General features: G+C 33.7%; 1 protein-coding gene and 1 long non-coding RNA gene across 7 annotated transcripts; one reads left to right on the top strand and one right to left on the bottom strand.

Moving 5' to 3' along the window:
- Nucleotides 1-148: 148 nt before the first annotated feature.
- LOC111392244 (L-galactono-1,4-lactone dehydrogenase, mitochondrial) lies at nt 149-5,637 on the bottom strand. The gene is made up of 6 exons (XM_023017532.1): nt 4,805-5,637; nt 3,932-4,182; nt 2,760-2,945; nt 2,037-2,457; nt 1,332-1,472; nt 149-501 (listed from the first exon to the last, which is right to left on the bottom strand). The coding sequence occupies exons 1-6, from the start codon at nt 5,444-5,446 to the stop codon at nt 343-345; spliced, it is 1,800 nt and encodes a 599-aa protein (XP_022873300.1). The 5' UTR covers nt 5,447-5,637; the 3' UTR covers nt 149-342.
- Nucleotides 5,638-6,835: 1,198 nt separating this feature from the next.
- Nucleotides 6,836-23,801, top strand: LOC111392237. 6 transcript variants are annotated; one of them, XR_002702237.1, is made up of 5 exons: nt 6,836-7,012; nt 21,196-21,379; nt 21,475-21,549; nt 22,928-22,986; nt 23,550-23,801. It is a non-coding gene; the product is annotated as an uncharacterized LOC111392237 (long non-coding RNA). The 6 variants fall into 6 exon arrangements; XR_002702235.1 differs by having other exon boundaries at nt 21,172-21,379; XR_002702239.1 differs by having other exon boundaries at nt 6,837-7,012; nt 21,238-21,379.
- Nucleotides 23,802-24,253: the final 452 nt, after the last annotated feature.

Below are 24,253 nucleotides of genomic sequence, written 5' to 3'. Positions count from 1 at the left end.
AATTATATATTCTGGTAATCTGTTACTGCCTAAGGTTGATTTTATCAGCTACTTGTCATACTCGCAATAAAATTCCATTTTTTCCCTTGTTTACCATTAATTGAACATACTGTCTACTTTACCATCTCGTTTGAGATAAAATGATAAGTACTATTAACCAGGCTTTGAATTTCACCTGGTTGAACAAGGCTTAAATGTATGATAAGACTTGAATCATTTTAACAATGTAATGTGCAATAGAATTTAATGGCCAACTATATGAATCTTGATACGGATACATGATCATTCTCGAATCAGAATAAGCACGCAGTAGATTATGCACTGACCTAGAACTGATGTTTATTAAACTGTCTGGGAGAGAGGAAACAGTTTCTCCAGCATATTGTTAGAAAGGATACGGTTGGGATCCAGCTCCTTTCTTGCTTGATTGTATGAATCCACGGGAAATCTCTTCCTTAGCCTTAACTGCAGAGCTGCAAGTTCATCTTTATCCTTTGGAACCTGCAAGCACGTCGTATATTGATTGAGTCTATGGAATTAACAAAATAATTCTAGTTCAAATTCATCTTCATGCAGTAGCATAGACAAATTATATCAAAGCCACCATTGGAAAGGCTTCGCAAGTTCATTGAACAACCCATTTTAGAGTCCCAAGTATTACCAGATCTTGCCCCAATAAGCATTGAAGATCATGCTTAAACACCCAATTCTTAACTCAACATCCTGTTACTATGCTAGGACCTATTGTCAAAATACCAGAAGAGATACTACTACTTGTTTTAGCAAGAACATGCCTCCATGTAGAGGGCAATAGATAAAACTAGTCAAGGATAAAAGCTTTAGAAATACCTATGATGCACCGACACGGACACGTGTGTCCAACACGATACGTATCGGATACGTTGACTCGTGATTTTTCAAAAAAGTACCGACACGACACGTCGTCGACACGTTCGATAAATTCTTTAAAATTCTTCATTTATATAGTTTAAATTTAGTTTTATATTTATTATTGATTCTTTTTTGTTGAAATTTTTTAAATATGAGTACTTATTTGTTATTTCCTAAAAACTTTGAGTTAAAAATATATAATAACTAGTAAAAAATAAAAATGATTATTGTAGAGTGTCCGAAAAGTGTCGGTATCGACACGTATCCGACACGTGTCGGACACGGACACGCTACTCTAGTTAGAGTGTCCGTGCTACATAGAGAAATACTAATTCTGAACAAATATAAGAGTATTCAAGCATCCTATACTCGTTACAGCTTCTACATCAATTTCTACAGACCTAAATCTGAGCAGCGTCGTACTAAAATGCAATTTATACCTCAATTTTAGCCCAGTGCTCGTAAGCTGAATATTTATCCCATAAATTTGTCTGCGCCAAATGCCTGTAGTGAAAGAAATCTTCAGTAATTTCTTTCCTCTGGCGAGCATCCGTTGTAGGAAGATACATAATTATACCGACCTGGTAAATGCAATTTAAAGATATCAATAATTTATAGCTAGTATGCTATGGCAGCTATGCCATTGAAAATACAACCAATAAGCATAAGGTATAGAAAGGTCTCACACAAAAATTCCTAACCAAGCGACTACTACACTATTTCTATTGCACAATGAACTAGAGAAATATGGTCATTATCATAGAATTTCGTTACATGAAAGGAATGCACATCATGCTCGCCAGATATAAGAAGCAGATGACATAGAAGTTCAGATGGAACACAGCAGCACCTTTACCTTAACTTTTGATAGTTTTAAATCAGCTAATAGCCACATTTCTTTCCTTACATGGTAGGGAAGTATTTAGGAAAATCAATCGGCACAGATGAATGATATTTGAAGGATGGAACAATTAGTAAATTGGCAAGTTAAGCGTGATGATGTCAGGTAAAAGGTTCCAACTAAGATGCTGTTTTTACTTACTGAAGTGTCCAAACAAATGATCATATATCAATTACTAAAGTTTAAAGCAAAACGACCCCATTTTCAAAGAGTAAGGGGAGAGCATTATATATGATCACATTACCCAAGAGAATATCTCATCCTCCAAAGAGCTATAAGCAGGACTCATGAGACTTTTGCTGCATGCCGTCCATCTCTGCTCAATAGGCGCAGGAGCAGGTATATTTTCTTTTTCAATGAGTTGCATTAATTCTTCAATGTACTCCAGGTCTCTCATGCTTGGTTTTGATAGGCTACCAACTGGAAAACAAGTTTCTGAAACCCATTGTTGGCCACCACAATCAAAGCCCAAAATTTCATCACTCCAGGCTACTCTGTATCCCTCAGACTTTGTCCAGAACTCAGCCTCTGCTTGGTTGACATTCATCACATGGTCTTTATTGAGAGGATCCAAGTCAAGTAGCTTATCTCTGAGTTCCGTAAATGAAAGTTCATTTATGTTGGGATCATTTTCTCCAGGAATATTAGCTGTAACTGCTTCTTTCCTGATGATAATAAAATCGTCTGAAAAATAAGCAAGAAATATATACTGAAGATAATGTAAAACTTCTTAGCTTTTTCACCATTTTCAAGTCAATCTTGTTTTCTTAATTTGTCGGCATATGTCATAAAGGCTAACAAATATGATAAGCACGGATGAAGAATATAAAAAACAGAAGAGTCGGGACTAGATTTTCCATGTTTTCATCCCAAAAGATTAAGTTGATCAACTTTTCAATAGCTTATCATTGCAAGATTCATCCAATAGGTAAGTTAATAAGATACCAATTACGAAGCAATGAAATACCTGTACTTCCTTAGTGAATCACAATAGAGATCCCTGACATGCTGTATGGCTTCTTCTTGAGTATATTTCGGTTTGAACTTTGGTGGACCTTTCCATTTTGAAAGAGGATTACATGTCACAACCACCACTGTGTCAGTGTATGGAATGTACAAGTACTTCACGTGTTTGTTCTCAGAAAGAAGCTTCCTGCAATTAAAAATTGATGGAATTAATTCAATTTGCAAGAATTTTGAAAACATGAATTTTATAATATCTCTAAATTATATTTAAAAAAAAAAATGTAAAAAACCACATTGACCCAAAATTGCCAGTATCTGTTAAAGGGGGTCCAGTTTCTAAACTGGCTATTGGAACTTGTAATACTTTAGATACTCTTTTATAGAGTGGCAACTTTGTTCCAATTCAACCAGTGTTCATTTGACCAAGAAACCATTGACCAGAAGAGGGCGCACAAAAGATGGGGTTTCTGTAATTGGACCTACTGCTGATCGAAGACAGACAGACAGGGGAGGAGCCAGGAGGGGCAAAAAAACATTTTTTCTACTGGGCTGACACAGAATTATTATTTTTTATTTATTTATTTTTTCTCCAAAGAAATATATATTTATGTTTACACTAAGATTTAATTGGGCATTGGGGAGCAGGGCCGAGCTTGCCGCCACAACCCCCTCCCCCCAACCCCCCCAACAAAACGCCCTAGCAGGCAGATCTTATTAAGAAAGTCCACTGACACACATATCTATAACTACAGAATCACAAGGTCTGCATGCATGGGAAACTGCAGGGATGTTAAAAAACAACCCAGAAGAACAGAACGTGTCTTGCACTTCATAATCAACGTACCCATTGACTTTTAAATGTTTCAACTAACAGAAATATAATCTATATTAAAACTATTTCAAGCATTGTTAATGGTCGCATGATAAGTGTATAAATCACACGAGGAAATCGACGTGCGATTTAGTCATGAATGATGTCAACTGAATGTAGTATAAGGTTCATCATGTAATTCATAAAAAAGCCAAAATCCCGAAAGAAACCATATTTTATTTTCACTTTGACATCTGTTATATGAGCATTCTTTGCGCAAGCAAATGAAGTTATTCCCATTATTTTTGTAAGGAAATTATTGTGATCAATAGGATTTTCATTACTAAGAAAATGAATATTACTTGTGATTCTTTTTTATCTCTTTCAGGTTTGATACAAATGTGTGCTCTACGAGTTCCATCTTCTCAACACATTGCAGTGTGACTTCTGCAACTACTCCAAGTCCTCCAAGACCACAGCGAGCCAGATAAAAGAGTTCTGGATTTTTCTCTTTAGAAACCTCTATAGTACCCTTAGCAGGAGTAACTAATTTCATGCTGATGACCTGCTCATCAATAGGAGGTAACTTTGCACCAGTGCCATGGGCGCCAACCTGAAGATTTGCAATAAAGGTGATCCAAGGACATTAAAGATGCCTAAAAAGCAACTTAAATCAAGAACTTCACTAGTGACTTCAGAAAAATACAAATGCTCCCACGTGTTAAAAACTTAAAAGATGTCCTTGATTAATTACATGTTACCAAAACCATTAGCGAATTTTACTTATATCTTCCTTTCTTATTCATCCTTCTCCACAACCTCCCAAGACATGTTACAAAAGAAAAAAACTATAACAGAAAGGCTTTTTAGGTAACCTGCAAAGGATGCACTAAAAGAAACATCCATCAATCATCACCTACATATTTTAACAAAATAGCGTCATACCAACATCAGTACAAGTTGAAATACAACCATGTTATAATGTCAAAACAAAAAACAACCTCCTTCACCTTAATTCAATTTTAACATCTACCTGAATACTGACACAAAATACATGCGAACCGCAAAATATTTATTTATCTATAAGCAAAATATAGGCATTCCTTGAGGCAACGACCAATCCTATCTCCACCTATATTCTTGAATGGAAGTACACTACGAAAAACAACAATACAACTAGAAGCAAGAACAACTAAAAAATCATATAAATCCCAAGATTTTCTGAGGACAGTCACCTGAACTATACCACCGATCTGCTGCTCCCTAATAGACGCAAAATTTTGCAATGTCAGCCCATACTCCTTAATCTCATCCACAAGCTGCTGGACCCTAATCCCAGCCTGCACTCTCACCCTTTTCTTTTCTTTATCCACCTCAAGAACCTTATCCATTAAAGCCAAATTAACCATCCCTGCACGTGTCAGCCCAATCCCATTTGGGGACAAACCCGATCCCACGGGCCGTATCTTCTGCTTATTTTGATTACAATCTTTAACTATAGATTCAAGCTCTCTGAGGGTTTCGGGTTGGATGAAGGTACGCGTTTGGACTTCATGGGTCTCACTCCAATTAGAGACAGTATGGAGATCAGGCGGAAGCGGGGCGTAGCGGAAGATCTGGGCCTTCTTGTGCTTAGCATCTTCGGGGAAGGGGAAGGAGTAGTATGTAGCAGCACCGCAGCCAAGGATGAGGAGAGTGTAGCCCAGGTATTTACGAAGCTCCGCATCGCCGGAGGAGGAGGGTGGTGGTGGTGGCGGCAGCGGAGGAGGAGGGAGTGAGGATAATTGGCGGTGGACGCCGGAGGAGGTAGCGGCGGGAGGTCTAAGGGGGCGGACGAGGGAGTGGATGGAGCGTCTGAGATTGAGAAGTAGAAGCATTTGGTGGATGGGGTTTTACAGGGGTCCAGTGGGAGCAGCAGAATCGAATGAGACCAGGTAAAATGTAGATCAGATCGACCGATAGAGGGGATTCAGGATTTTCGAAAGCCCTAGCCAGCAATGAATTCCCAGGAGTTCTTTGCTGATTTTTGTATAACAGTAGTCTTTAGTTTCTAATTCTAATTTTTTTACACATATTATACATAATGATTACATTTTACATTTTTTAATACATGTCTGTATACGAAGATTGTGTCCTTATATGGAGATTCCTTTTCTAATTCATGTTTGATAATTATTTTTATATATAAAATCATATTCTATATATGTAGTAATTAATTTTTATACTATATCCTCTTTATATGATAATTGATATTTTTTAACCCAATCAAATAGTTTTAGATGTTCTATTATAAATTTTAAATATATATTGTATCATTTTGTTAGTTTTAGAGTATTACAACTTTATAATTAATATTACAGAAGAATATTAATTCGGATTTGTCTATTATAAATAATTTGTTGTTTCTCCTAAAATAGTACAATATTATAATAAATATTTCTAAAAAATATTGCTTGTTCTTGAAGAGCATGAGCTATGTTTTTTAATATTCCAGAATAATATTATTTTTTCTTCAAGAGCACAAATTATAATTTTTAATATTTCAGAAGAATAGCGATATATTGCTCTTGAGGAATAATAGTAAAATACAATGTGTTCTCGAAGTAGTACATGTTTTAAATAATTTATTATTTTAAATTGCTGTTTATTTCTAAAAGAAAACACGTAACATATGTCATATTAATATTGACTACTTAATTAACTTGTTAATCATAATCTTAAAAACTCATTATATTTTCTTTATTGTGTCGTTAATCAAATAGAAAATATCACAAAACTTGAATTTGCTATACTTGACATATCTGGTAAAGATTATCTTCCATGTGTGCTCGATACTGATATTTATCTTGTCTCAAAAAGTTTTGGAAGAGACAATAAAAAAAGAAAACAAAGAATCCATGTAGGATCGTTCAAAAACAATTATCTTCCTTTGTCATCAACTTTATGATGGATTAAAAATTGAATATTTCACGGAGAAATATTCATATGTTCTTTAGTTAAAATTAATTGAAAAATTTGATCATTAGAAGATTATAGTTGTTACACCCCACCCATTTTTATTCAAAGTCAAGCAAAGAAATTGGTCAAAGTCAATAAGGATTTAAGTTGAACAAATGGTTTTTATGGGGCTTAGTTTGTAATTACAAGAATCTTAGGGATTTAATTTCTATTTATTGGAATTAAAGGAGTAAATGGTAATTACATGAAGTGTGGGGACTTCATTTGCAATTCTATCATACTTATCCATTTAAAACCTTAAACACATCCATTTTCTCATTTTGGGGCCAAAACGTAGAGAGGAAGCGGAGAACGAAACTGGATAAAAAGAGGGAGAAAAGCAAAGGAAAAAAAGGAGAAGAAGAAAAGTAATGAAATGAAAGAGGTTGATGATTTTTTGAAAGTTTGGATTCTTCATTTCTTCAACTTATTATTATTTTAAAGAGGTAAGTTAATTAAATTTCTAAGGTTTATGAACCATTCATTTATATTCGAAGTTTAGCAAGAATTGGATATTATTATTATATTTTTGAGGTATTAAGCAAGAATATATCAAATAAATGTTATTTGAGTATTGAAATTGAAGAAAGTTGAATTTTGAAATGGGTTTGTAATTTAGAGCTTGAATCTTTGATCTATTGTATGTATATGATATAAAACGCCTTATTTGTGATTTATTATAGTGAGATATGAAGTTAAGGTTAGATTTTGGTATTTATAAGCAATTTTCATGCAAAATTCATGTGCAGGTGTTAATTCTAAAAATCTGCCCAGAATAGTGCTAATTCTGTCAAAGGTTTTGCTGCCAGATTTCAATATTATGGGGTTTTAGTGCTGTTTTTGTCAAAACTCTTATTTTCAGATTTTTAAAGGCTTGAATGAAGTTATATGAGAAGTGCTGAAGTTTATGTATTGGAATAAATTATGTATAGGGCTTATATATGTATAAGTTATTGATTTTAAGGAAGTGTGAGTAATTTAATGGAATTGATAGTGAATGGTGATTAGTTGATAAATCATTAGAGAAGAGAAAAGTTGGGAAATTGGAGATGTAAGAGTAAATATAGAAATTGAGAATTTGAGAGGTAGAATTGTATTAATTTAATTGTCTGATTTTAATTTGAGGAATTATACCGTTATTTCAGGTACGGACATAAAATCTTGGAATGACTCGTCAATTTAGCCAGATATCTATCCATGGATTGTGAGTGGAAAAAATATAAATGTTTTTAAAGTATTTATGAATTGGGTATAATATCGAAGTATGTGTAATTATGTGTTCGAATTATACGGTTATTACAGAAATATCTTTTATTATAATACATGTGGGATTTCAAAGATTGTATACGGTACATTGTTAATTGGAATATGAGATGTGACTTTGAGATCGATCAGAAAAGTGCTCGTGATTATATATTTTTTCTAGTTTACAGAGAAGTCTTGGCCGTGTTCTATCCTGCATGGAGAGGTCTTGACTTGACATTGGTTTTGATCATGTACATATAATTCACAGAGGGGTTGTGACCGTGTTTTAGAATTAATTACCAGAGATTTTGAACCTATCTTTTGTTCACGGAGGGAGCCAAAAGGCCCATGGTGAAAGTTCTTCGCCCGAAGGGCGAATTATAGATTTTAGTCAGAGTGTACATTTTTATGGATCACATGTGATGTGATAAGATGATGGTATAGATATCAGCTGATAACTATATCTTGGATATGAGACGATATTTACAGAGTTATGAGAATGTCTAATTTTTTTTACTATTATCGTGTGAATTACTAAACAATATGAATTTGATATTGGATAAAAATGTTTAAATGAGAAAGTATAATTATTTTCGAACTCTTCCACTAACTGAATTATAAACTCATATTTTTCCACGATTTTTCTTATAGGTAGTATTGGTCCCTAATAGCTTGAGGAGCTTGTGGTTTTAGAATTAGAGCCACACGATATATTGAGTGATACGATTCATTTTCGTAAAACATGAAGTAATCATTTCGGGCCCATTACATTATATTTTTCATAAATATTTGATTTTGGTGCTTATTTTGTCGTAAGTCATAGTCAGCATTGGTGGTAGATTTGACATATAGTTAGCATCTATTATCGACGCACGTCACGTTCCTAGTCCATTATGGTGATGTGGGACGGGGCTTGTCAATAGTCGTACCTAAAGGTCACTATGAGTGGATGCACATTCGTTTCCAAAACTTCAAAACTCTTAATCAGTACAATTTTGAACTGTTCAGAATATGTTTAAAATTAACCTTGTGTGGAGAAAAATCACTAATAAAGATATATTGGAGAGAACTTTTTCCACTTTTAAGTTTCGAATGTGCTCTTGCAATAGGAATGTGATGAACGTTGTTTCAAATGGTACTCAAAACTCATATCTTGCCTCCTTATGGCCAAACAAAATAATGATCTGTTGATGAAAAACATTGTTTATGTCCAATTGGTTTTGTACCATTGTCTAAAGCAAAGGTAGCATCAAGAAAAAGATGTGGATGTGGACGCGGACGTACACGTGGAATAAACCATGGACAAAATAAATGACAAAACTATCAACAACGAGGCAAGAATTTCATTATACATCCAAAAATGAGTGCGAAGAAAGTTGCTTTAGATGTGGAATGAAAAGATATTGGGCACGTATCTATCGTATAGAAAAATATCTTGTGAATTTCTACCAAAAATCAATAAATGAAAATGAAAATGTGGAGACAAATCTTGGGCACGTACCTGTTGTATGAAAAAATATCTTATGAATATCTACCAAACAACTTTGTTGATCCAAATGGCACCATTTGATTGGGGGTTTCGTGATAAAAAAATATAGATTAGTTTACTTTCTAGTATTTCCATTTGTTTAAGAAGTTCAGTTTAAAATATGGTTTTAATTTTCGAAAAAAAAGGTTTTTTGAAACTCTATTATGTATCTTTAATTGCATAATATTGAATTATATTTACTCTTTTAAATTTAAATTCAAAATTTTAAAATATATTTGTTTTGTTATAGATTTATAATGGATTGTCAAGATACTTGATTAATTGATAGTGTAACTACACATACTATTCTTCAAGACAAAAAATAATTTTGGACTTGACATTCATAGAGAATAATATCAATACGATATCAGATGCATCGAATAGCGTTAAATTGAAAGCTCCAAAAGAGACTATATTATTTTAGTAAATAATTCAAAATTATATATTGATAATGCATTTTATTTTAGCAAATTCTTAAATTTTAAAGATATCTCTTGCAATGGATATTACATTGAGACGATACACGAAAATAATGTTGAATATTTTTGCATAATATCTTTTATATCTGGCTAAAAGAAAACTTCATGCACTCCCATCTAGTATGTATTATACATTTATAAAAATAATTGAATTAAATATTATCACGAGCTAGAATTTCGTTGACTCTAAATATTTAATATTTTGGCACGATCAACTTGGACATCTAGGAGCTATAATGATGTGTTGAATAATAAAAAACTCATGTGAACATCCTTTAAAGAATCAAAAGATTCTTTTACCTAATTATTATTCATATATAGCTTGTTTGTAAGGTAAATTGGTCATTAAATCTTCGACTACGAAGGTCAATATTAAATTTTCAATTTTATTGGAAAGACTTCAATGAAATATATATATAGGCCGATACACCCATTATGTGGACCATTTCGTTATTTTATGGTATTAATTGATTCTTCTACTGATGGTCACATGTTTGCATACTTTCCATAGAAATGTAGTCTTTGTTAGACTACATGCTCAAACCTTAAAATTACAAGCACAAATCTCCTTTTACTCAATCAAGACTATTTGTTTTGACAATGATGATAAATTTAGATCACAAGCATTCGATGATTATTGTATGCTAATTGGGATTATTCTCGAACATTCAGTTGCTCATATCCATACACAAAATGGTATAGCGAAGTCTTTTATTAAATATCTAACACTTATTTCTAGATCATTACTTATGAAAACAAAACTCTCAAGTTCTGTTTGGAATTATGCCATATTACATGTTGCATCATTGGTATGTATGAAACCAACTATCTATTATCAATATTCACTTCTACAACTTATAATTGATCATCAACCTAATATTTCTCACATACTGATTTTTGGTTATGCTATCCAAATCTTCATTTCATCCCCAAAATGCACTAAAATGGGTCTCGATGAAGACTTAGGATTTATGTGGGTTTTGATTCACCATCTATATTTGATATCTTGAACTTTTAACAAGTGATTTATTTACTACACATTTTGTAGATTGTCATTTTGATGAAAATGACTTTCCTAATGTTATGAAAAAAAAAAACTCTATCCTGAAAAATAAGGTAAATTTTTTTTGGAATGAAACAAGTCTATCTCACTTTGATCCCACACCAATCAATGTGAGCAAGAGGTTTAAAAATCATACATTTGTAAAGAGTTGGGTATCAATTGCCAGATGTATTTGTTGAAACAAAAGTGACAAAGTCATATATACCAATAGAAAAATATTTCAGTAAAAATTGATGTCTCTATAGGATAATATATTGTAGTAAATGAATCTCAAATACGTCAGAAGCGTATTGATCGGTTGGTTCAAATGACTATACCTCGAAAAAGAAATGTACAAGAGAAAAGCCAACAAAAAACTTCAAAAGAAGTAACATTAGAAAATATTGATCAATCAAATATTGAAAATATAGTTCTTGAAGAAACACATTTGTTCGAAACTAATGAGATTTCAATAAATATGTTATTTTATAAATTATGGGAACGAAATAATATTGTTATAGTTAATATTTTCGCGTTTAACATGGCTTTTCATATTATGCAAAATGAGGATCATGAACTACGTTCTCTTCAAAATTGTCAACATAGAAATAATTGGCCACAGTGGAAAGAAGCCATACAAATGGAATTGAATTCCTTAAAGAGATGAAAAGTACTTGGACTTATAGTCGAACACCTGAAAATGTAATCGCTATAAAATGCAAATGAGTTTTTGTATGAAAAAAAATGAAAATAACGAAATTACAAGATACAAAACCCAATTTGTAGCTCAATATTTCCCACAGAGACCAAGAATTAATTATGAGAAACATATTTTCTCGCAATGGAAACTATCAATTGTTATATTCTTAATTAGTTTGATTATGTTACAAACACTTGATATGTGACTTATGAATGTAATAACTGCCTATTGTATGGTTCACTTGATAGTGACATATATATGAAAATCCTTGAAGGACTTAAAGTGTCAGAAATAAATGACAAGTGCTCGAGAACTGTGTTATCAATTAAATTGCAAAGATCATTATATAGATTGAAATAATCTAGATGCATGTTATATAATCACCTTAGCGAATATTTGTTGAATAAATGCTATAAAAATGATGATGTCTGCTCATGTGATTTTATAAAGAAACACAAATATTGAATTTGCAATTATTGTAGTTTGTGCTGATAATTTAAATTCAATTGGAACTCCTGAAAAGGTTAACAAAACTGCAGATTATTTAAAAAATGAATTCGAGATGAAACATTTGGGAAGAACTATGTTTTGTCTTAGGTTGCAAATGGAACATTTTGTAGAATGATTATTTGTTCATCAATCTACATATACACAAAAAGTCTTAAAACATTTTTATATGAATAATGCATATTCATTGGTATCACTTATAGTTGTTCGATCACTTAATGTAAAAAAGATCCATTCCGTCTACTAGAAGATGGAAAAAATGTTCTAGGTCTTGAAGCACTATAATTTAGTGCAATTGGAGTCCTAACTTATCTTGCAAATTGTACTCAACCCGACATTGCTTTTCTGTAAATCTCCTTGGAACCTATAGCTCCACACCAGCTTAAAGACATTAGAATAGTGTTAAACACATTTTTCGCTACTTGAAAGGTACTATTGATTTAGGATTATTTTATTCTTAAAAGTCGAGATATGCAGATGCAGGTTATTTTTTTGACCCACGTAAAACTAAATTACAAATAGGATATACGTTTACACGTGAAGGAACAACTCTATCAAAGAGATTTACGAATCAATCTTTGACAGTAATATTCTCAAATCATTATCAAATTATTGCAATTCATCAAGCAGACAGAGAATGTATTTGGTTAAGAAACATGACCCATCATATTCAAGAATTATGGGGATTAACTTCAACAAAAGCTTGTCCAACAATTTTGTATAAAGACAATGCAGTTTGTATTGTACAACTTAAAAGAGGCTATATTGAAGGTGACAGGACGAAGCATATATCTCCAATATTCTTTCGTACACAGGAGTTTCAGAAGAATAGCAAATCACTCAATTGACAATGTGGTTAATTTATTCATAAAAGCACTACCGACATTCACATTCAAGAAATTGGTTCTCGAGATTGGAATGCGTCGAGTCAAAATTTTTCTGTGATCAACATCAAGAGAGTAATTGTACTCTTTTTTCTTTGCTTAGGTTTTATCCAATTAGGTTTTTCGAAAAAGGCTTTAATGAGGTAACATTTATTTTTAGTATTCCGAAATAACTACACATTTTTCCTTCGTTTGATTTTTTCTCACATTGTTTTTTTATCTAAAAATGTTTTAACAAGATAGATATTTTGTAAGTGTCATTCAAGAGGAAGTGTTGTAAATGGCAAGTTTATTAGTGAAAGACAATCATACTTTTGCAATCCTAGAAATTATTACCATTGTACTCATGTTCATTTTTTCTCGATTGGTGCTTGAAGCTTTCATTTAAATTTGGACTTAATTTTAATTATGTTGATTTTGTTAAAATTAATTTTGGAAAAGCTATGGAACTTTGACTGTGTTAATGATTGAGCCTGATTTATCTCTTTAATTTCTTTATATTCTCAACCATTTATAATTCTTCAAAGATAAATTGTTAAGAAATCATTTTTTTCTTTATTTTTTTATTTTTATTTTTATCTTTAAACAACCATTATGATTATTCTCCTTTTTATTTCATCTTCATACATCACAATCCACACTCTCACTTTTCCAACACTTAAACTTTAGCACAGGGTATTTTCATGAATTTGTTAATAAAAGTATAAAATGTGCTCATTGTCAATTTAAAGGTGCAATCTTGACCTATAATTTATATTATTTTCAATATCATTTCATTTTAAAAATATTTTCTCACTCATAAATATAATATGCGATATCATATAACACTATAAATAACTGACTCTTACATGTTTAGTATACATAGAAATTAAAATTTCTACGAAAGTGTTTCTACAATTAATGTAAAGTATGATTATATGATTTCACTTGTTTAAGATTCATTTATTTATGTCTTAGGAACATATTTTTTAAATTTTTAATATTGATTTTCGAATAATAAATATAAAATTATATTAAAAACTATTAGGTTGTTATGTCTAGTTCTCTTAGTATTGAGTTTAAATTCATCATAAGATTTATATATAAAATGTATGTATATATTTTATTTATTTATTTATTTATTTTTAAAAAATAGATATTTCTATATGCATTTGTTATACAAGGTGTGAGTGGAAAATTGAGTATTGGGATCAACTGACGCACCCGACTAATGATAACATTTAATGTTGAATGTTGAATGCTAATCGCCTTATAGTAGTACTCGTACCAGATAATAATGACCTACTATATTTTGATTCGCAAAGAGATACTTCAATGAGCTAACATTGTTAATGTTTTTAATGAAAATGATAAAAATAATTTTGAAAAGAAAATCTGTGTAAATAAATATATATCATAAGAATGCATCACATGCATAAGATTTTCTTATTGGGTGTTGTCTCATTCCGTATTGTCCCTTTTCCCATTTTTCAAATGATGATGCACGATGATTCGAGACCACTATTTTAGGTGAGACACACTTAGTACTACCACATTTAAATATTGACTTCATTTAAATAAAGTTAGCGTTTAATGTAATTATCACTACGCTAAAAATGATCTTTTGCAACATTAGAAAGGCAACATTCGTTAATTGAGTGTTGGTAAAGGGGTTTATCACAATATTTAAACAAGTGAATATTGCTATTGGTTATATAATTGAGTTTTGGCAAAAAAATTTTAAAAGCATGTTGCTAATGTCACCTTTTGTAACATTTATTGAATGTTCACTTTTTACAACATTTATTAAACGTTGTTAAAATCTAAATTTACAACAACATTCAGTGCATGTTGCTGAAACTCGTGCAAGATAATCTTTTACAACATTTACCGATTGTGGTAAAAAGTGATTTTTTTGCAACGTTGAATGACTGTTGCGAAAATATTTAAAAATTTACCGTTGCAAAAATATTTAAATTTTTTTTACTTTTGCAACGTTCGTTAAACATTGCGAAAAGTTTCATTATTCCCAACGTTCAATTATTATCGTGAAAATACTCGCTCATTTATTGTTGTATGTGTTAATCTCTCCTTATCTTAAAAGAGAGAATATGACTCCCTTTCCTCTCGAATAACTTTTTCCTCTCGAGGACTACTTGAGTAGATGTTTCTCTATCCTGCATTAGTACAGGAATCTCTCTGTGTTTCTTTTTCGACCACTTTTCTTATGGAATCGGATATTGTAAACTTGTGTGAACGACTATCTCTTACAGAACAGGAAGAAGAAGCATTCATAATTGAAGAAGAAGTGCTGACCCCCCATCGAAGTGAAAAATGTATGTTATTCAAACTACCATCCAGCAAACATTTCAACAAAGAGGCTTTCAAGAACACAATGAAGCAATTATGGTGCCCAAATAAAACCTTGAGCATTTGAGACATCTCCCCAAATCTACTCCTTGCGGAATTTGATGACAAAAGGGATAAGGAGCGTGTTAAGCGTGATGGTCCATGGGTCTTCGACAAGCATCTGATCTTAATTAGAGATGTTGAAGGCCTTGAACAAATCCATCATATTTCCTTCTCTGAGGCAATTTTCTGGGTAAGAATCTATGATCTCCCTATCATGGCTCGCAATTGGAAGATGGGAGATTCTATTGGACGGCAATTGGGCAAAGTAGTCGAAGTGGATATTGATAAAAATGAGATTGCAAGGGGTGAATACCTTCGTGTTCAAGTATGTCTTGACATCTCCAAACCCCTTCTACGTGGAAAGAAGATTTGTATCGGATCTTGCAAACCTTTCTGGATCTGTCTTGCCTATATGTGTCTTCCAAATTTTTGCTACCTATGTGGCATTCTTGGACATAGTCAGAAAGAATGCTCGCAATGGCAACCATTAATGGAGACTTACTCAACCACAGATTATGCCTATGGACCCTAGTTACGAGTTGGAGATTCGGGAGATTATGGTGGTCCAATTCGTGATCGTCAAATGAATTTCAGAGCCCCAAATTCTCCGAGGGAAAAGCCTAGCTCCGGTGACCAGTTTCACGGCAAGGAAATGACAGATATGGTAACTCATAGTAACTTAGCTGAAATTCAAGATAAATTACAGGGAAATGTTGGGAAAGGAGATAATACAGAGATGATAGAGGCAACAAATCTGGAGCTGATTCCATAATTGCTAATCAAACGAAAGTGTTTAAAGAAAATAGTAGAGATGCTGAAAATTCGCCTAAGAATACTGATGACATTTCACAACCTGTCTCTAAGTTATCCAAATCTAGTGGGACTTCAATTCCAGAAAATGCTTCTAACACCTCACCAGACGTTGGAAAAGATTAAATAAATTGAAGACTTTCAGCTCTATTACCTCTAGTCCACAAGCAAGCCTTAAGAGATCTCTAGACACTTCTCCTGAAATTAGCAAAACTACTCAAACCTCCAAAAGACTGAAGGGTAAAGAAAAATCCCATGAATGGAACTACGGCTCCAACTCTCAGATTTCGGTGGTGGCTAAAACTCAGCCCCACCGATCACCATGAAGCTATTAAGCTGGAATGCACGAGGTCTTGGGAACCCTCGTGGCATTCGTGCTCTTTTTGACATTATCAGAAAGGAAGACCCCGATGTTTTGTTCTTGCAAGAGATAAAACTAAATATAACAAAAATAGAAATATGTCGAATAAAATTGAAGTTCTACGGCTATTTTAATGTTGAGGTAGTGGGGCGTAGTGGAGGATTGCAATCCTTTGGTAATATGATGTTCAATTAACTATCCTCAATTACTTAAAAAGCCACATTGATACACAAATCGACTCACCCTTCATAGCTGGTTTTTAACAGGTATCTATGGCCACCCCGATACCAGTAAACGTATGGAAACCTGGAATCTATTGCGGAATATGAAGAGAGACCCTTTAGAATCTTGGCTTGTCTTTGGCGACTTCAATGAAATTTTATCTAATGAGGGAAAATGTGGAGACCGAGACAGACCTCGAAAACAACTAGAAAGTTTCTAGCAAATGCTCTTTGATTGTGAGCTAAAAGACCTTGGCTTTAGAGGACCCCGTTATACTTGGTACAATGGAAGACAAGACTTTACACAGATTTTTGAGAGGCTCGACCGCTTCACTGCCAATGCCTCCTAGTGTCAATTGTTTCCATAAACTACGGTTATCCATGGCTCCACTGCATATACAGATCACCTACCCCTCTAGATCTAGCTTCATGGTACTCACCAAACTCTCAAAACACCTAAACCATTTCGATTTGAGTCAATGTGGATTAGCGAAAAGGCATGCACTGATATTATACTGAATAAATGGTCCGACTCTTGCCCTCACGACCTAAATAATATTATGCGAAATATTAGACTTTGCAGCAATCAGCTCCAGTCTTGGAATATATCTAAATTCGGCAAAGTGCAAGTGAAACTCAGCAACGACAAAATAAAGCTTCAGCAGATTCAATAGCAGGATCCTACAACTATAAACTCAAATGATCTTCGGCAGGCCGCTGAGGAAGAACAAACTTGGATGGATAGAAAAGAACTTATGTGGAAACAAAGATCTAGAGCTACTTGGCTTGAAGATGGTGACCAGAACAGTCGATTTTTCCATGCAAAAGCCTCCTAAAGAAAGAAGGAAAAATACAATTAATAAACTCTTGGATGACCAGGGCAATTGGTAAGAGGGAGAGGCGTGCAACCACATGATAATAAACTATTTTTCTAATTTGTTCACCTCCACAGGCTCAAGGAATCAAGCAGCCACTCTGGAGAACATAAATTGCAAAGTAACCCATGGAGTGAACGAGGAACTGATTCAACCTTTTACAGCAAATGAAGTCTTCCAAACCTTGAAGGAGATGCATCCTACTAAAGCCCCAGGTCCTGATGGTATGCCTTCTATTTTTTATCAAAAGGTTTGGCCTCATATTGGTTCCTCTATCACAAATGCTTTATTACATGCTTTGAATATCAATGAGTTTCCCCAAAATGTAAACGACACTTTTATTACACTTGTCCCAAAGATAAAAAATCCTCAAAAAGTAAAGGATTTCAAACCAATTAGTCTTTGTAATGTCATGTACAAATTGGTTTCAAAAGTTGTGGCTAACAGGATAAAAAAAGTGCTACCTGTGGTGATTTTAGAAACATAGTCAACCTTCATTAAAAGGGCGTCTCATTACAGGCAATGTGCTTGTGGCCTATGAAGTACTCCATTTCCTACGAAGAAAGAAGAAGGGTAAGAAAGGTTACATGTCTCTGAAGCTTGACATGAGTAAAGCATATGATAGAGTTTAATGGTCTTTTCTTGAGGCGGTTATGTATAAATAGGCCTTCCATGAAAAAATTATCAAACTGCTGATGACGTGTTACTACTCATTCTTTCTCGATACTCATCAATGGCGCTCCCATGGGTCACATTATCTCCTCAAGGGGGTTGAGACAAGGGGATCCAATATCATCCTATCTATTCATCTTATGTACCGAAGGATTGATTAATCTATTGAATTCAGCGGAAAGAAGTAAATTAGTGAATGGTATTCAAGTGTGTAGAAGAGCTCCAAGCTTGAATCATCTTCTCTTTGCAGATGACAACCTGATTTTCTGTGAAGCAAATGTGGAAACTACTGCTCGACTACAAGCTCTCCTTAGTAGCTATGAAGATGCATCGGGTCAACAATTGAATAGAGATAAAAACCTCTATGGTCTTTAGTGCAAATGTAAAGCCAGATAAGAAGCAAGAAATTATGGCTCTTTGGAATGCTCCTAAAATACAGCAATATGAAAAGTATCTGGGATTACCACCTATGATTGGTAGATCCAAAAATCGAGCTTTCTCTGAAATAAAACACAAGGTTTGGTTGAAATTATAAATTTGGAAGAGTGGTATGTTCTCCCAAGGGGGAAGAGAAATCCTCCTCAAATCAGTGGCTTTAGCAATCTCCTCCTATGCTATGAGTTGCTTCAAACTTCCCTCCACATTATGTACTGAAATTGAAAGGATGATGATTAGATTTTTGGTGGGCCAAAGAAAGGAGGAACGAAAAATCCATTGGCAATCCTGGAATACCATGTGTACATCAAAATCCATGGGGGTATGGGCTTCAAGGAGCTGGAAATTTTCAACATAGCTATGCTTGGAAAATAGGCTTGGATGCTATTGCAACACACATACAGCTTAGTTCACAAAATATTCTCGGCCCATTACTTCCCTGAAGGTAACATTCTTAAAGCATCTATTGGTAGTAACCCTTCCTATGCTTGGCGTGGAATCTGGGGGGCTAAAAATCTACTGATACAAGGGAGAAGATGGGTTGTTGGTGATGGTCACACTATACACATTCTAAATGATAATTGGATCCCGAGAGTGAAAAATCTAAGCAGGGACTTGGGAAATGATTTACAACATCACAATCAACAACTTGAAAGTCCAGTGGCTTCATTGATTGATTCAAACTTGAAGTGGTGGAACCTAACTAAGCTTAGGGCTCTATTCAATCCAAAAATTGTGGAAGCAATACTAAAATTACATCTAAGCCCTTTGGGAGAAAAAGATTTCTGGTTATGGGAACATGAAAAAATCAGACTTTATTCTGTTAGCAGTGCATATAGATTCTTCAAGAATTGTCTAACTCCGGGCCGTGGCTACTCTTCAAACGCAACTGAGAAAAAGAAATTTTAGGATACTATATGGAGTCTAAAGATACCCCAAAAAGTAAAAATTTTTGTTTGGAGATCTTGTGAAGAAAGCTTGCTCTCGAAACAAAATCTGATTCGAAGATGAATCCCTATTGCCACTCAATGTTGTTTTTGTGACTACCAGGTCGAAGACCTATGCCATGTTCTACTCAATTGTCCTTCTACTTGCCATCTCCTAACCAGACGGTTCCCAGCACTACAGAATAAGGATCACCTGGGAGATTTCATGCAAGTAGTTATGGATATACTGGCAAAATACTTAAAGGATGCTCTCTCGAAATTTATACTCATCACTTGGAGTTTTTGGTTTCGCTGAAACAAAATGGTCCATGACTAGCTAAACCTTCCACCACAACAAGTAATTGCTACCGCCTTAGCCAAAAAATCCAATGCTGAATTAGGTCGTACATCTGGATCGCTTCTCCACAAATATAGGTGGTCCGCACCACCCAAGAAAGCATTGAAACTCAATATTGATGGTGCACTATTCTTTGACTCAAATAAGTCTGGGATTGAAATCATTTTACGGGACCACGTGGGGGAAACAATTTTGTCTGCTAGTGGTCCTGCAAACACAATCCTGGAACCAGGACACATTGAAGTTGATGCACTTGTGAGAGGTCTACAACTGTGTCTTAACCTTGGAATATCTCGCTTAGTGGTGGAAAGTGATTGTTTGTTCCTTGCCAACGAAATCAATATGCCAAGCTCGTCCTCAGCGTTAATCCATTCTCAAGTTACTGAAATAAAGGAATTAATGTAGAGATTTCCTCAAAGTAACCTTCAGCACTGTAACAGACTGAGTAACCTAGTAGTACATTCCCTAGTGCGACACGCATAATCCCTCGAAGACATTTTCCTCTGGTGGCATAGTATTTCTTTATTCCGTGAAAATGTAATTTTCTTTGATAAACACTATTGTACCCTTTCTTATGGCTTATTACTTTATGGATGAAATATTTTCACATAAAAAAAAAAAATTACTATTGTGAAACCTTCAAAATACCTCAAAGAACACATTTTCCCTGGGGTTGTGCAATTTGACTATCAGTTAATATAGGCACCAACATTACGAGTGACAATAATAACAAGAACACGAAAATAAATGCAAAAGAGAAGTGGTCGCGTGACAGTGAGAGCTACTTGACTGACAATGAAGATGCCCTGCCTCTCATGATGACCTCTTCAAACTCTTCCCTAGTGTCATCAAAGGAAATCGACAAGAGGCTCCAGTGGGATCCTATGATAGAGTTCAGTTTGAGCTTTCATGAATTAGATAGTTTGTATTGGAATTTAATCGATCTATTTGGGGAGTGAAGATAATTGTGTAACCGATTGACCCAACTGTTTTATTTTGCATATTATTTTCCTTCGTGTATATGTATTGTCATCCAAAGAGGAGGCACTAGTCTATAGTCTTGTCAATTTTGAAGCAATTGAGATTTTAGTGAGGGTAGAAGATTATAATTGCAATCTTCTGCTTGGTAAGGTGACCTGAATTTCATTTGGAAACTGATTTGAAATCCCAGAGGTTATGCCATTTGGTTCAACAGGAAGAGAAGTGACACAAATCTACTTATTGGTGCATTTGCTAGAGGACCTGATGCTTATGACAACTTTGGTGATCACAGAGATAATTACGATCAAACTTAGCCTGCTATCTACAACAATGCCCCCTTATGGGCTTATTAGCAAGGCTACATGGTGGTCACAATGGATACAACCAGCTCTTTCCAGGTATGTTTAGTTCAATGACTTTGGTTCTTACAAATTTGAAGTTTTATCGAGCAATTTGCTCACAATATATTATAAGTTATTCACTGTCTATTCAGTGGAACTTCCTGCACTTAAACCGGTTAATACTCAGTAGAAAGCAGCCCCAAAACCTGAAGTAACTCCAGTGCCAGGTAACATTCTGCTACTTCATGAATGTGGTTCAATTTAACTTTTGTTCATCGGATTATTAGACAGTGGGGTGAGTTTTGGAGAGGGAGAGGCATGAGGCGAACCCTGTACACTTCTTCATTATTGTGAAAACCTGCCGTATTAACTAGCAAGTGAAAACCTGCTGGTGGCTACTTGTCTCATTTTTGAGTGCCTTTGCAATCAAGAAATAGTTGTTTTTGATCTTCGAATTGTCTTCGTAAGTGAAGAAAGCTATTGATAATGATAACCTTTTTGGACTAAATTCATCATAGGAACTGGTCCATTTGACACCTCTTTTGTACAATAGAGTCGTTATTAGTAAGGCTTATTATGGTTTAAGGAAGGCATATTATTTTTCAATCATGAAGTTGACTTGGTAAGTACAAAAGCCCATAAGAATAGGTAGAAAGATTCTATACATACAACCAATTAGAATTATTTTGAACTTTATTGTTATTAGGAACCATTTCATTTTACAACCTTGCTGCACATCAGAATCATAATTGGTGGGTGCACATTACGCTTTAAGGGTGAAGAAGAAAAAGATGTAGGAAAACTTCAGCAGCTTATCTCATTAAATTAATACATTTGGGAGTATTGATAATCAAGATTCATTTTCGACGAATATTACTACTTCATTAGTACCTGAAATATGAATTTCCCTTCTGTTGATTTTGTGTTAGTTTTACATGTGTATATGCATATGTGAAAATTTGGATTTTTTATTTGTTGGTTAAAACTTTTGACTTTATAGAACAGAAATAGCTCCTCTCATCTAAAAATATTTATGCAAGTAAAAGTCATTAATACATCTTACTAATTTTTTATTGGGCTTTGACCAAATAGTTTTTTTTCCTTGTACAGAAATATGTATGCAAAACTAGATGATAAAAATAGTAACTTCAAAAATTGTTGAGTGTTCCTACATAGCTTACTTTGGAAAATGAACGTTATATAGCACAAACCATCTAGAACTTTTCCGTCAGGATATTTAATTGCTCTATTAAACTATAGTAGGCCTCAAGGAGACATATTTTATAAATTTAATGCTGCCTACTTTGAAAGAGACTCGAAATCTATACTTGAACAAGGATTCATCATTTAGAGGTAATTCCTTTACTAACATTTACTACCATATGTTATTCTACTTGCCAAAATAAATTATTCCTCCTCTATGTTCTTTACCAATTTCTTTCGTTTCTAATTTTGTACTTAAAATGTTTATTACTTATTCTACTATAATTGACTATAGCTCTCTAGACACCTTCATCATCTGTTTCCATTTACGTTGCCGTATGTTCGTTACATCCATTCACTATGAAATTACCTAACTAACTATTGCTTTTGCTGTCATACCAGGCAATTGTTAAAGAATTTCAAGCTTGATGTGAAAGAACCAATTCCATGTGATCGATATAGTAAGTATTCATTATCAATTTCAATTTCAAACAAGTTATTGTGATTCAATATTACTTCCAATATTTTATATTTATTATTATTTTATCATAATTGTTGAACTGTTCCTTAAATTTATTCCTTTCAAAAGTAGTCTCGATGATCCATTTCACATGTTTTGCTGAAATAAGAACTTGTGATGTAGATTTCATTTACTTTTAAAGGGTAATCCCAACTTTACACCATTCTGATGGCAAAGTACTAGTGGTCAGATGAACTTGGCAACAAGGACACAGGTGGCTCATCTGGCTCTCAAGCATCGCCTGAAGACAAAGCAACAACAAAGGATTATTGTATTTGGTGGAGCTTAGTCTCTACTATTACTTCTAATTTCATTATGCTCACTTTTTTTCTTCTTCCTTTTTGTTTTGTTTTGTTTAGTTTAATAATTTTTAAAACTTGTGATTTTAGTCTTGTGAAATATGACAAAGGAGTTGGAGATGACTGGTGGGAATTGAAAAAAGAAAAACCATGTCTCTTGATTCAAGTTCAAGACTATCCATTTGATACCTTATATTTTTTGTAGGCAGTGGATGGCGGTGGTGTTGCAGGCAAAAGATGCACTGGAATGGGCTTATAGAGGAGAAGGAGCTGTCAAGTCAATTGTGTTATTGCTCATTCTGTAAAATCTCATGATTTTATATGTTTTCTTCTCCTCTTTTTTATTCTTACCTTTTGTTGAATCAAATATTTTTGACTTTCACTTTTGCTTATCCTGCGAATAAATATTGTCTTTTAACACACCGATTTTATGAACAAACACCTTTTTAGTTATTTATTGCTGCTGCCTTGATTAGGAAAAATTGATTCACTTCTAAATTTTTATAGAGACGTTTAGTTTTTCTTCTTCCAACACTTAATCATTCAAGTTGTTATAATTATTTATTCAATCTTAATGAAAACTGGGCCTAGGCTTACCTAAGGAAGTGGTTTTCTATAGTTGTCTGCTTTTGAACCACTCAGGTGCATTATGAACATTTTTTGGGACAAAGTGAAAATGAAAAAAATAAATAAAAAAATAAAAAAAGAAGAGGAATGCTCTATGTTTTAAATATTGAATGGAGACTGTTGTCAATGTTTGATGAATGACCTCTCCTTTATTATTAAAATTAGAAAAATCTGTTATCTTTCAGTCTTTTCATTCCAATTGAGTTTATTCCTTTTTTAACCTATTATAGCTACTGTTCGATTTTTATTAGAGGATAGACTAACCAAAATCTCAAACAAGAG

This window comes from Olea europaea, unplaced genomic scaffold (genome assembly GCF_002742605.1).
Source record: "Olea europaea var. sylvestris unplaced genomic scaffold, O_europaea_v1 scaffold907, whole genome shotgun sequence".
Lineage (NCBI taxonomy): Eukaryota > Viridiplantae > Streptophyta > Magnoliopsida > Lamiales > Oleaceae > Olea > Olea europaea.
This window is presented reverse-complemented; position numbering and strand designations above follow the sequence as displayed.

Bases quoted from the DNA above. Each gene is read 5' to 3' on its own strand.
- LOC111392244 (XM_023017532.1), bottom strand. From the start codon at position 5,446: ATGCTTCTACTTCTCAATCTCAGACGCTCCATCCACTCCCTCGTCCGC. The intron at 1,473-2,036 runs GTAATGTGATCA...TGCATTTACCAG, and splicing joins AGGATGAGATATTCTCTTGG to GTCGGTATAATTATGTATCT. The intron at 502-1,331 runs GTATAAATTGCA...ACGTGCTTGCAG, and splicing joins AGCACTGGGCTAAAATTGAG to GTTCCAAAGGATAAAGATGA.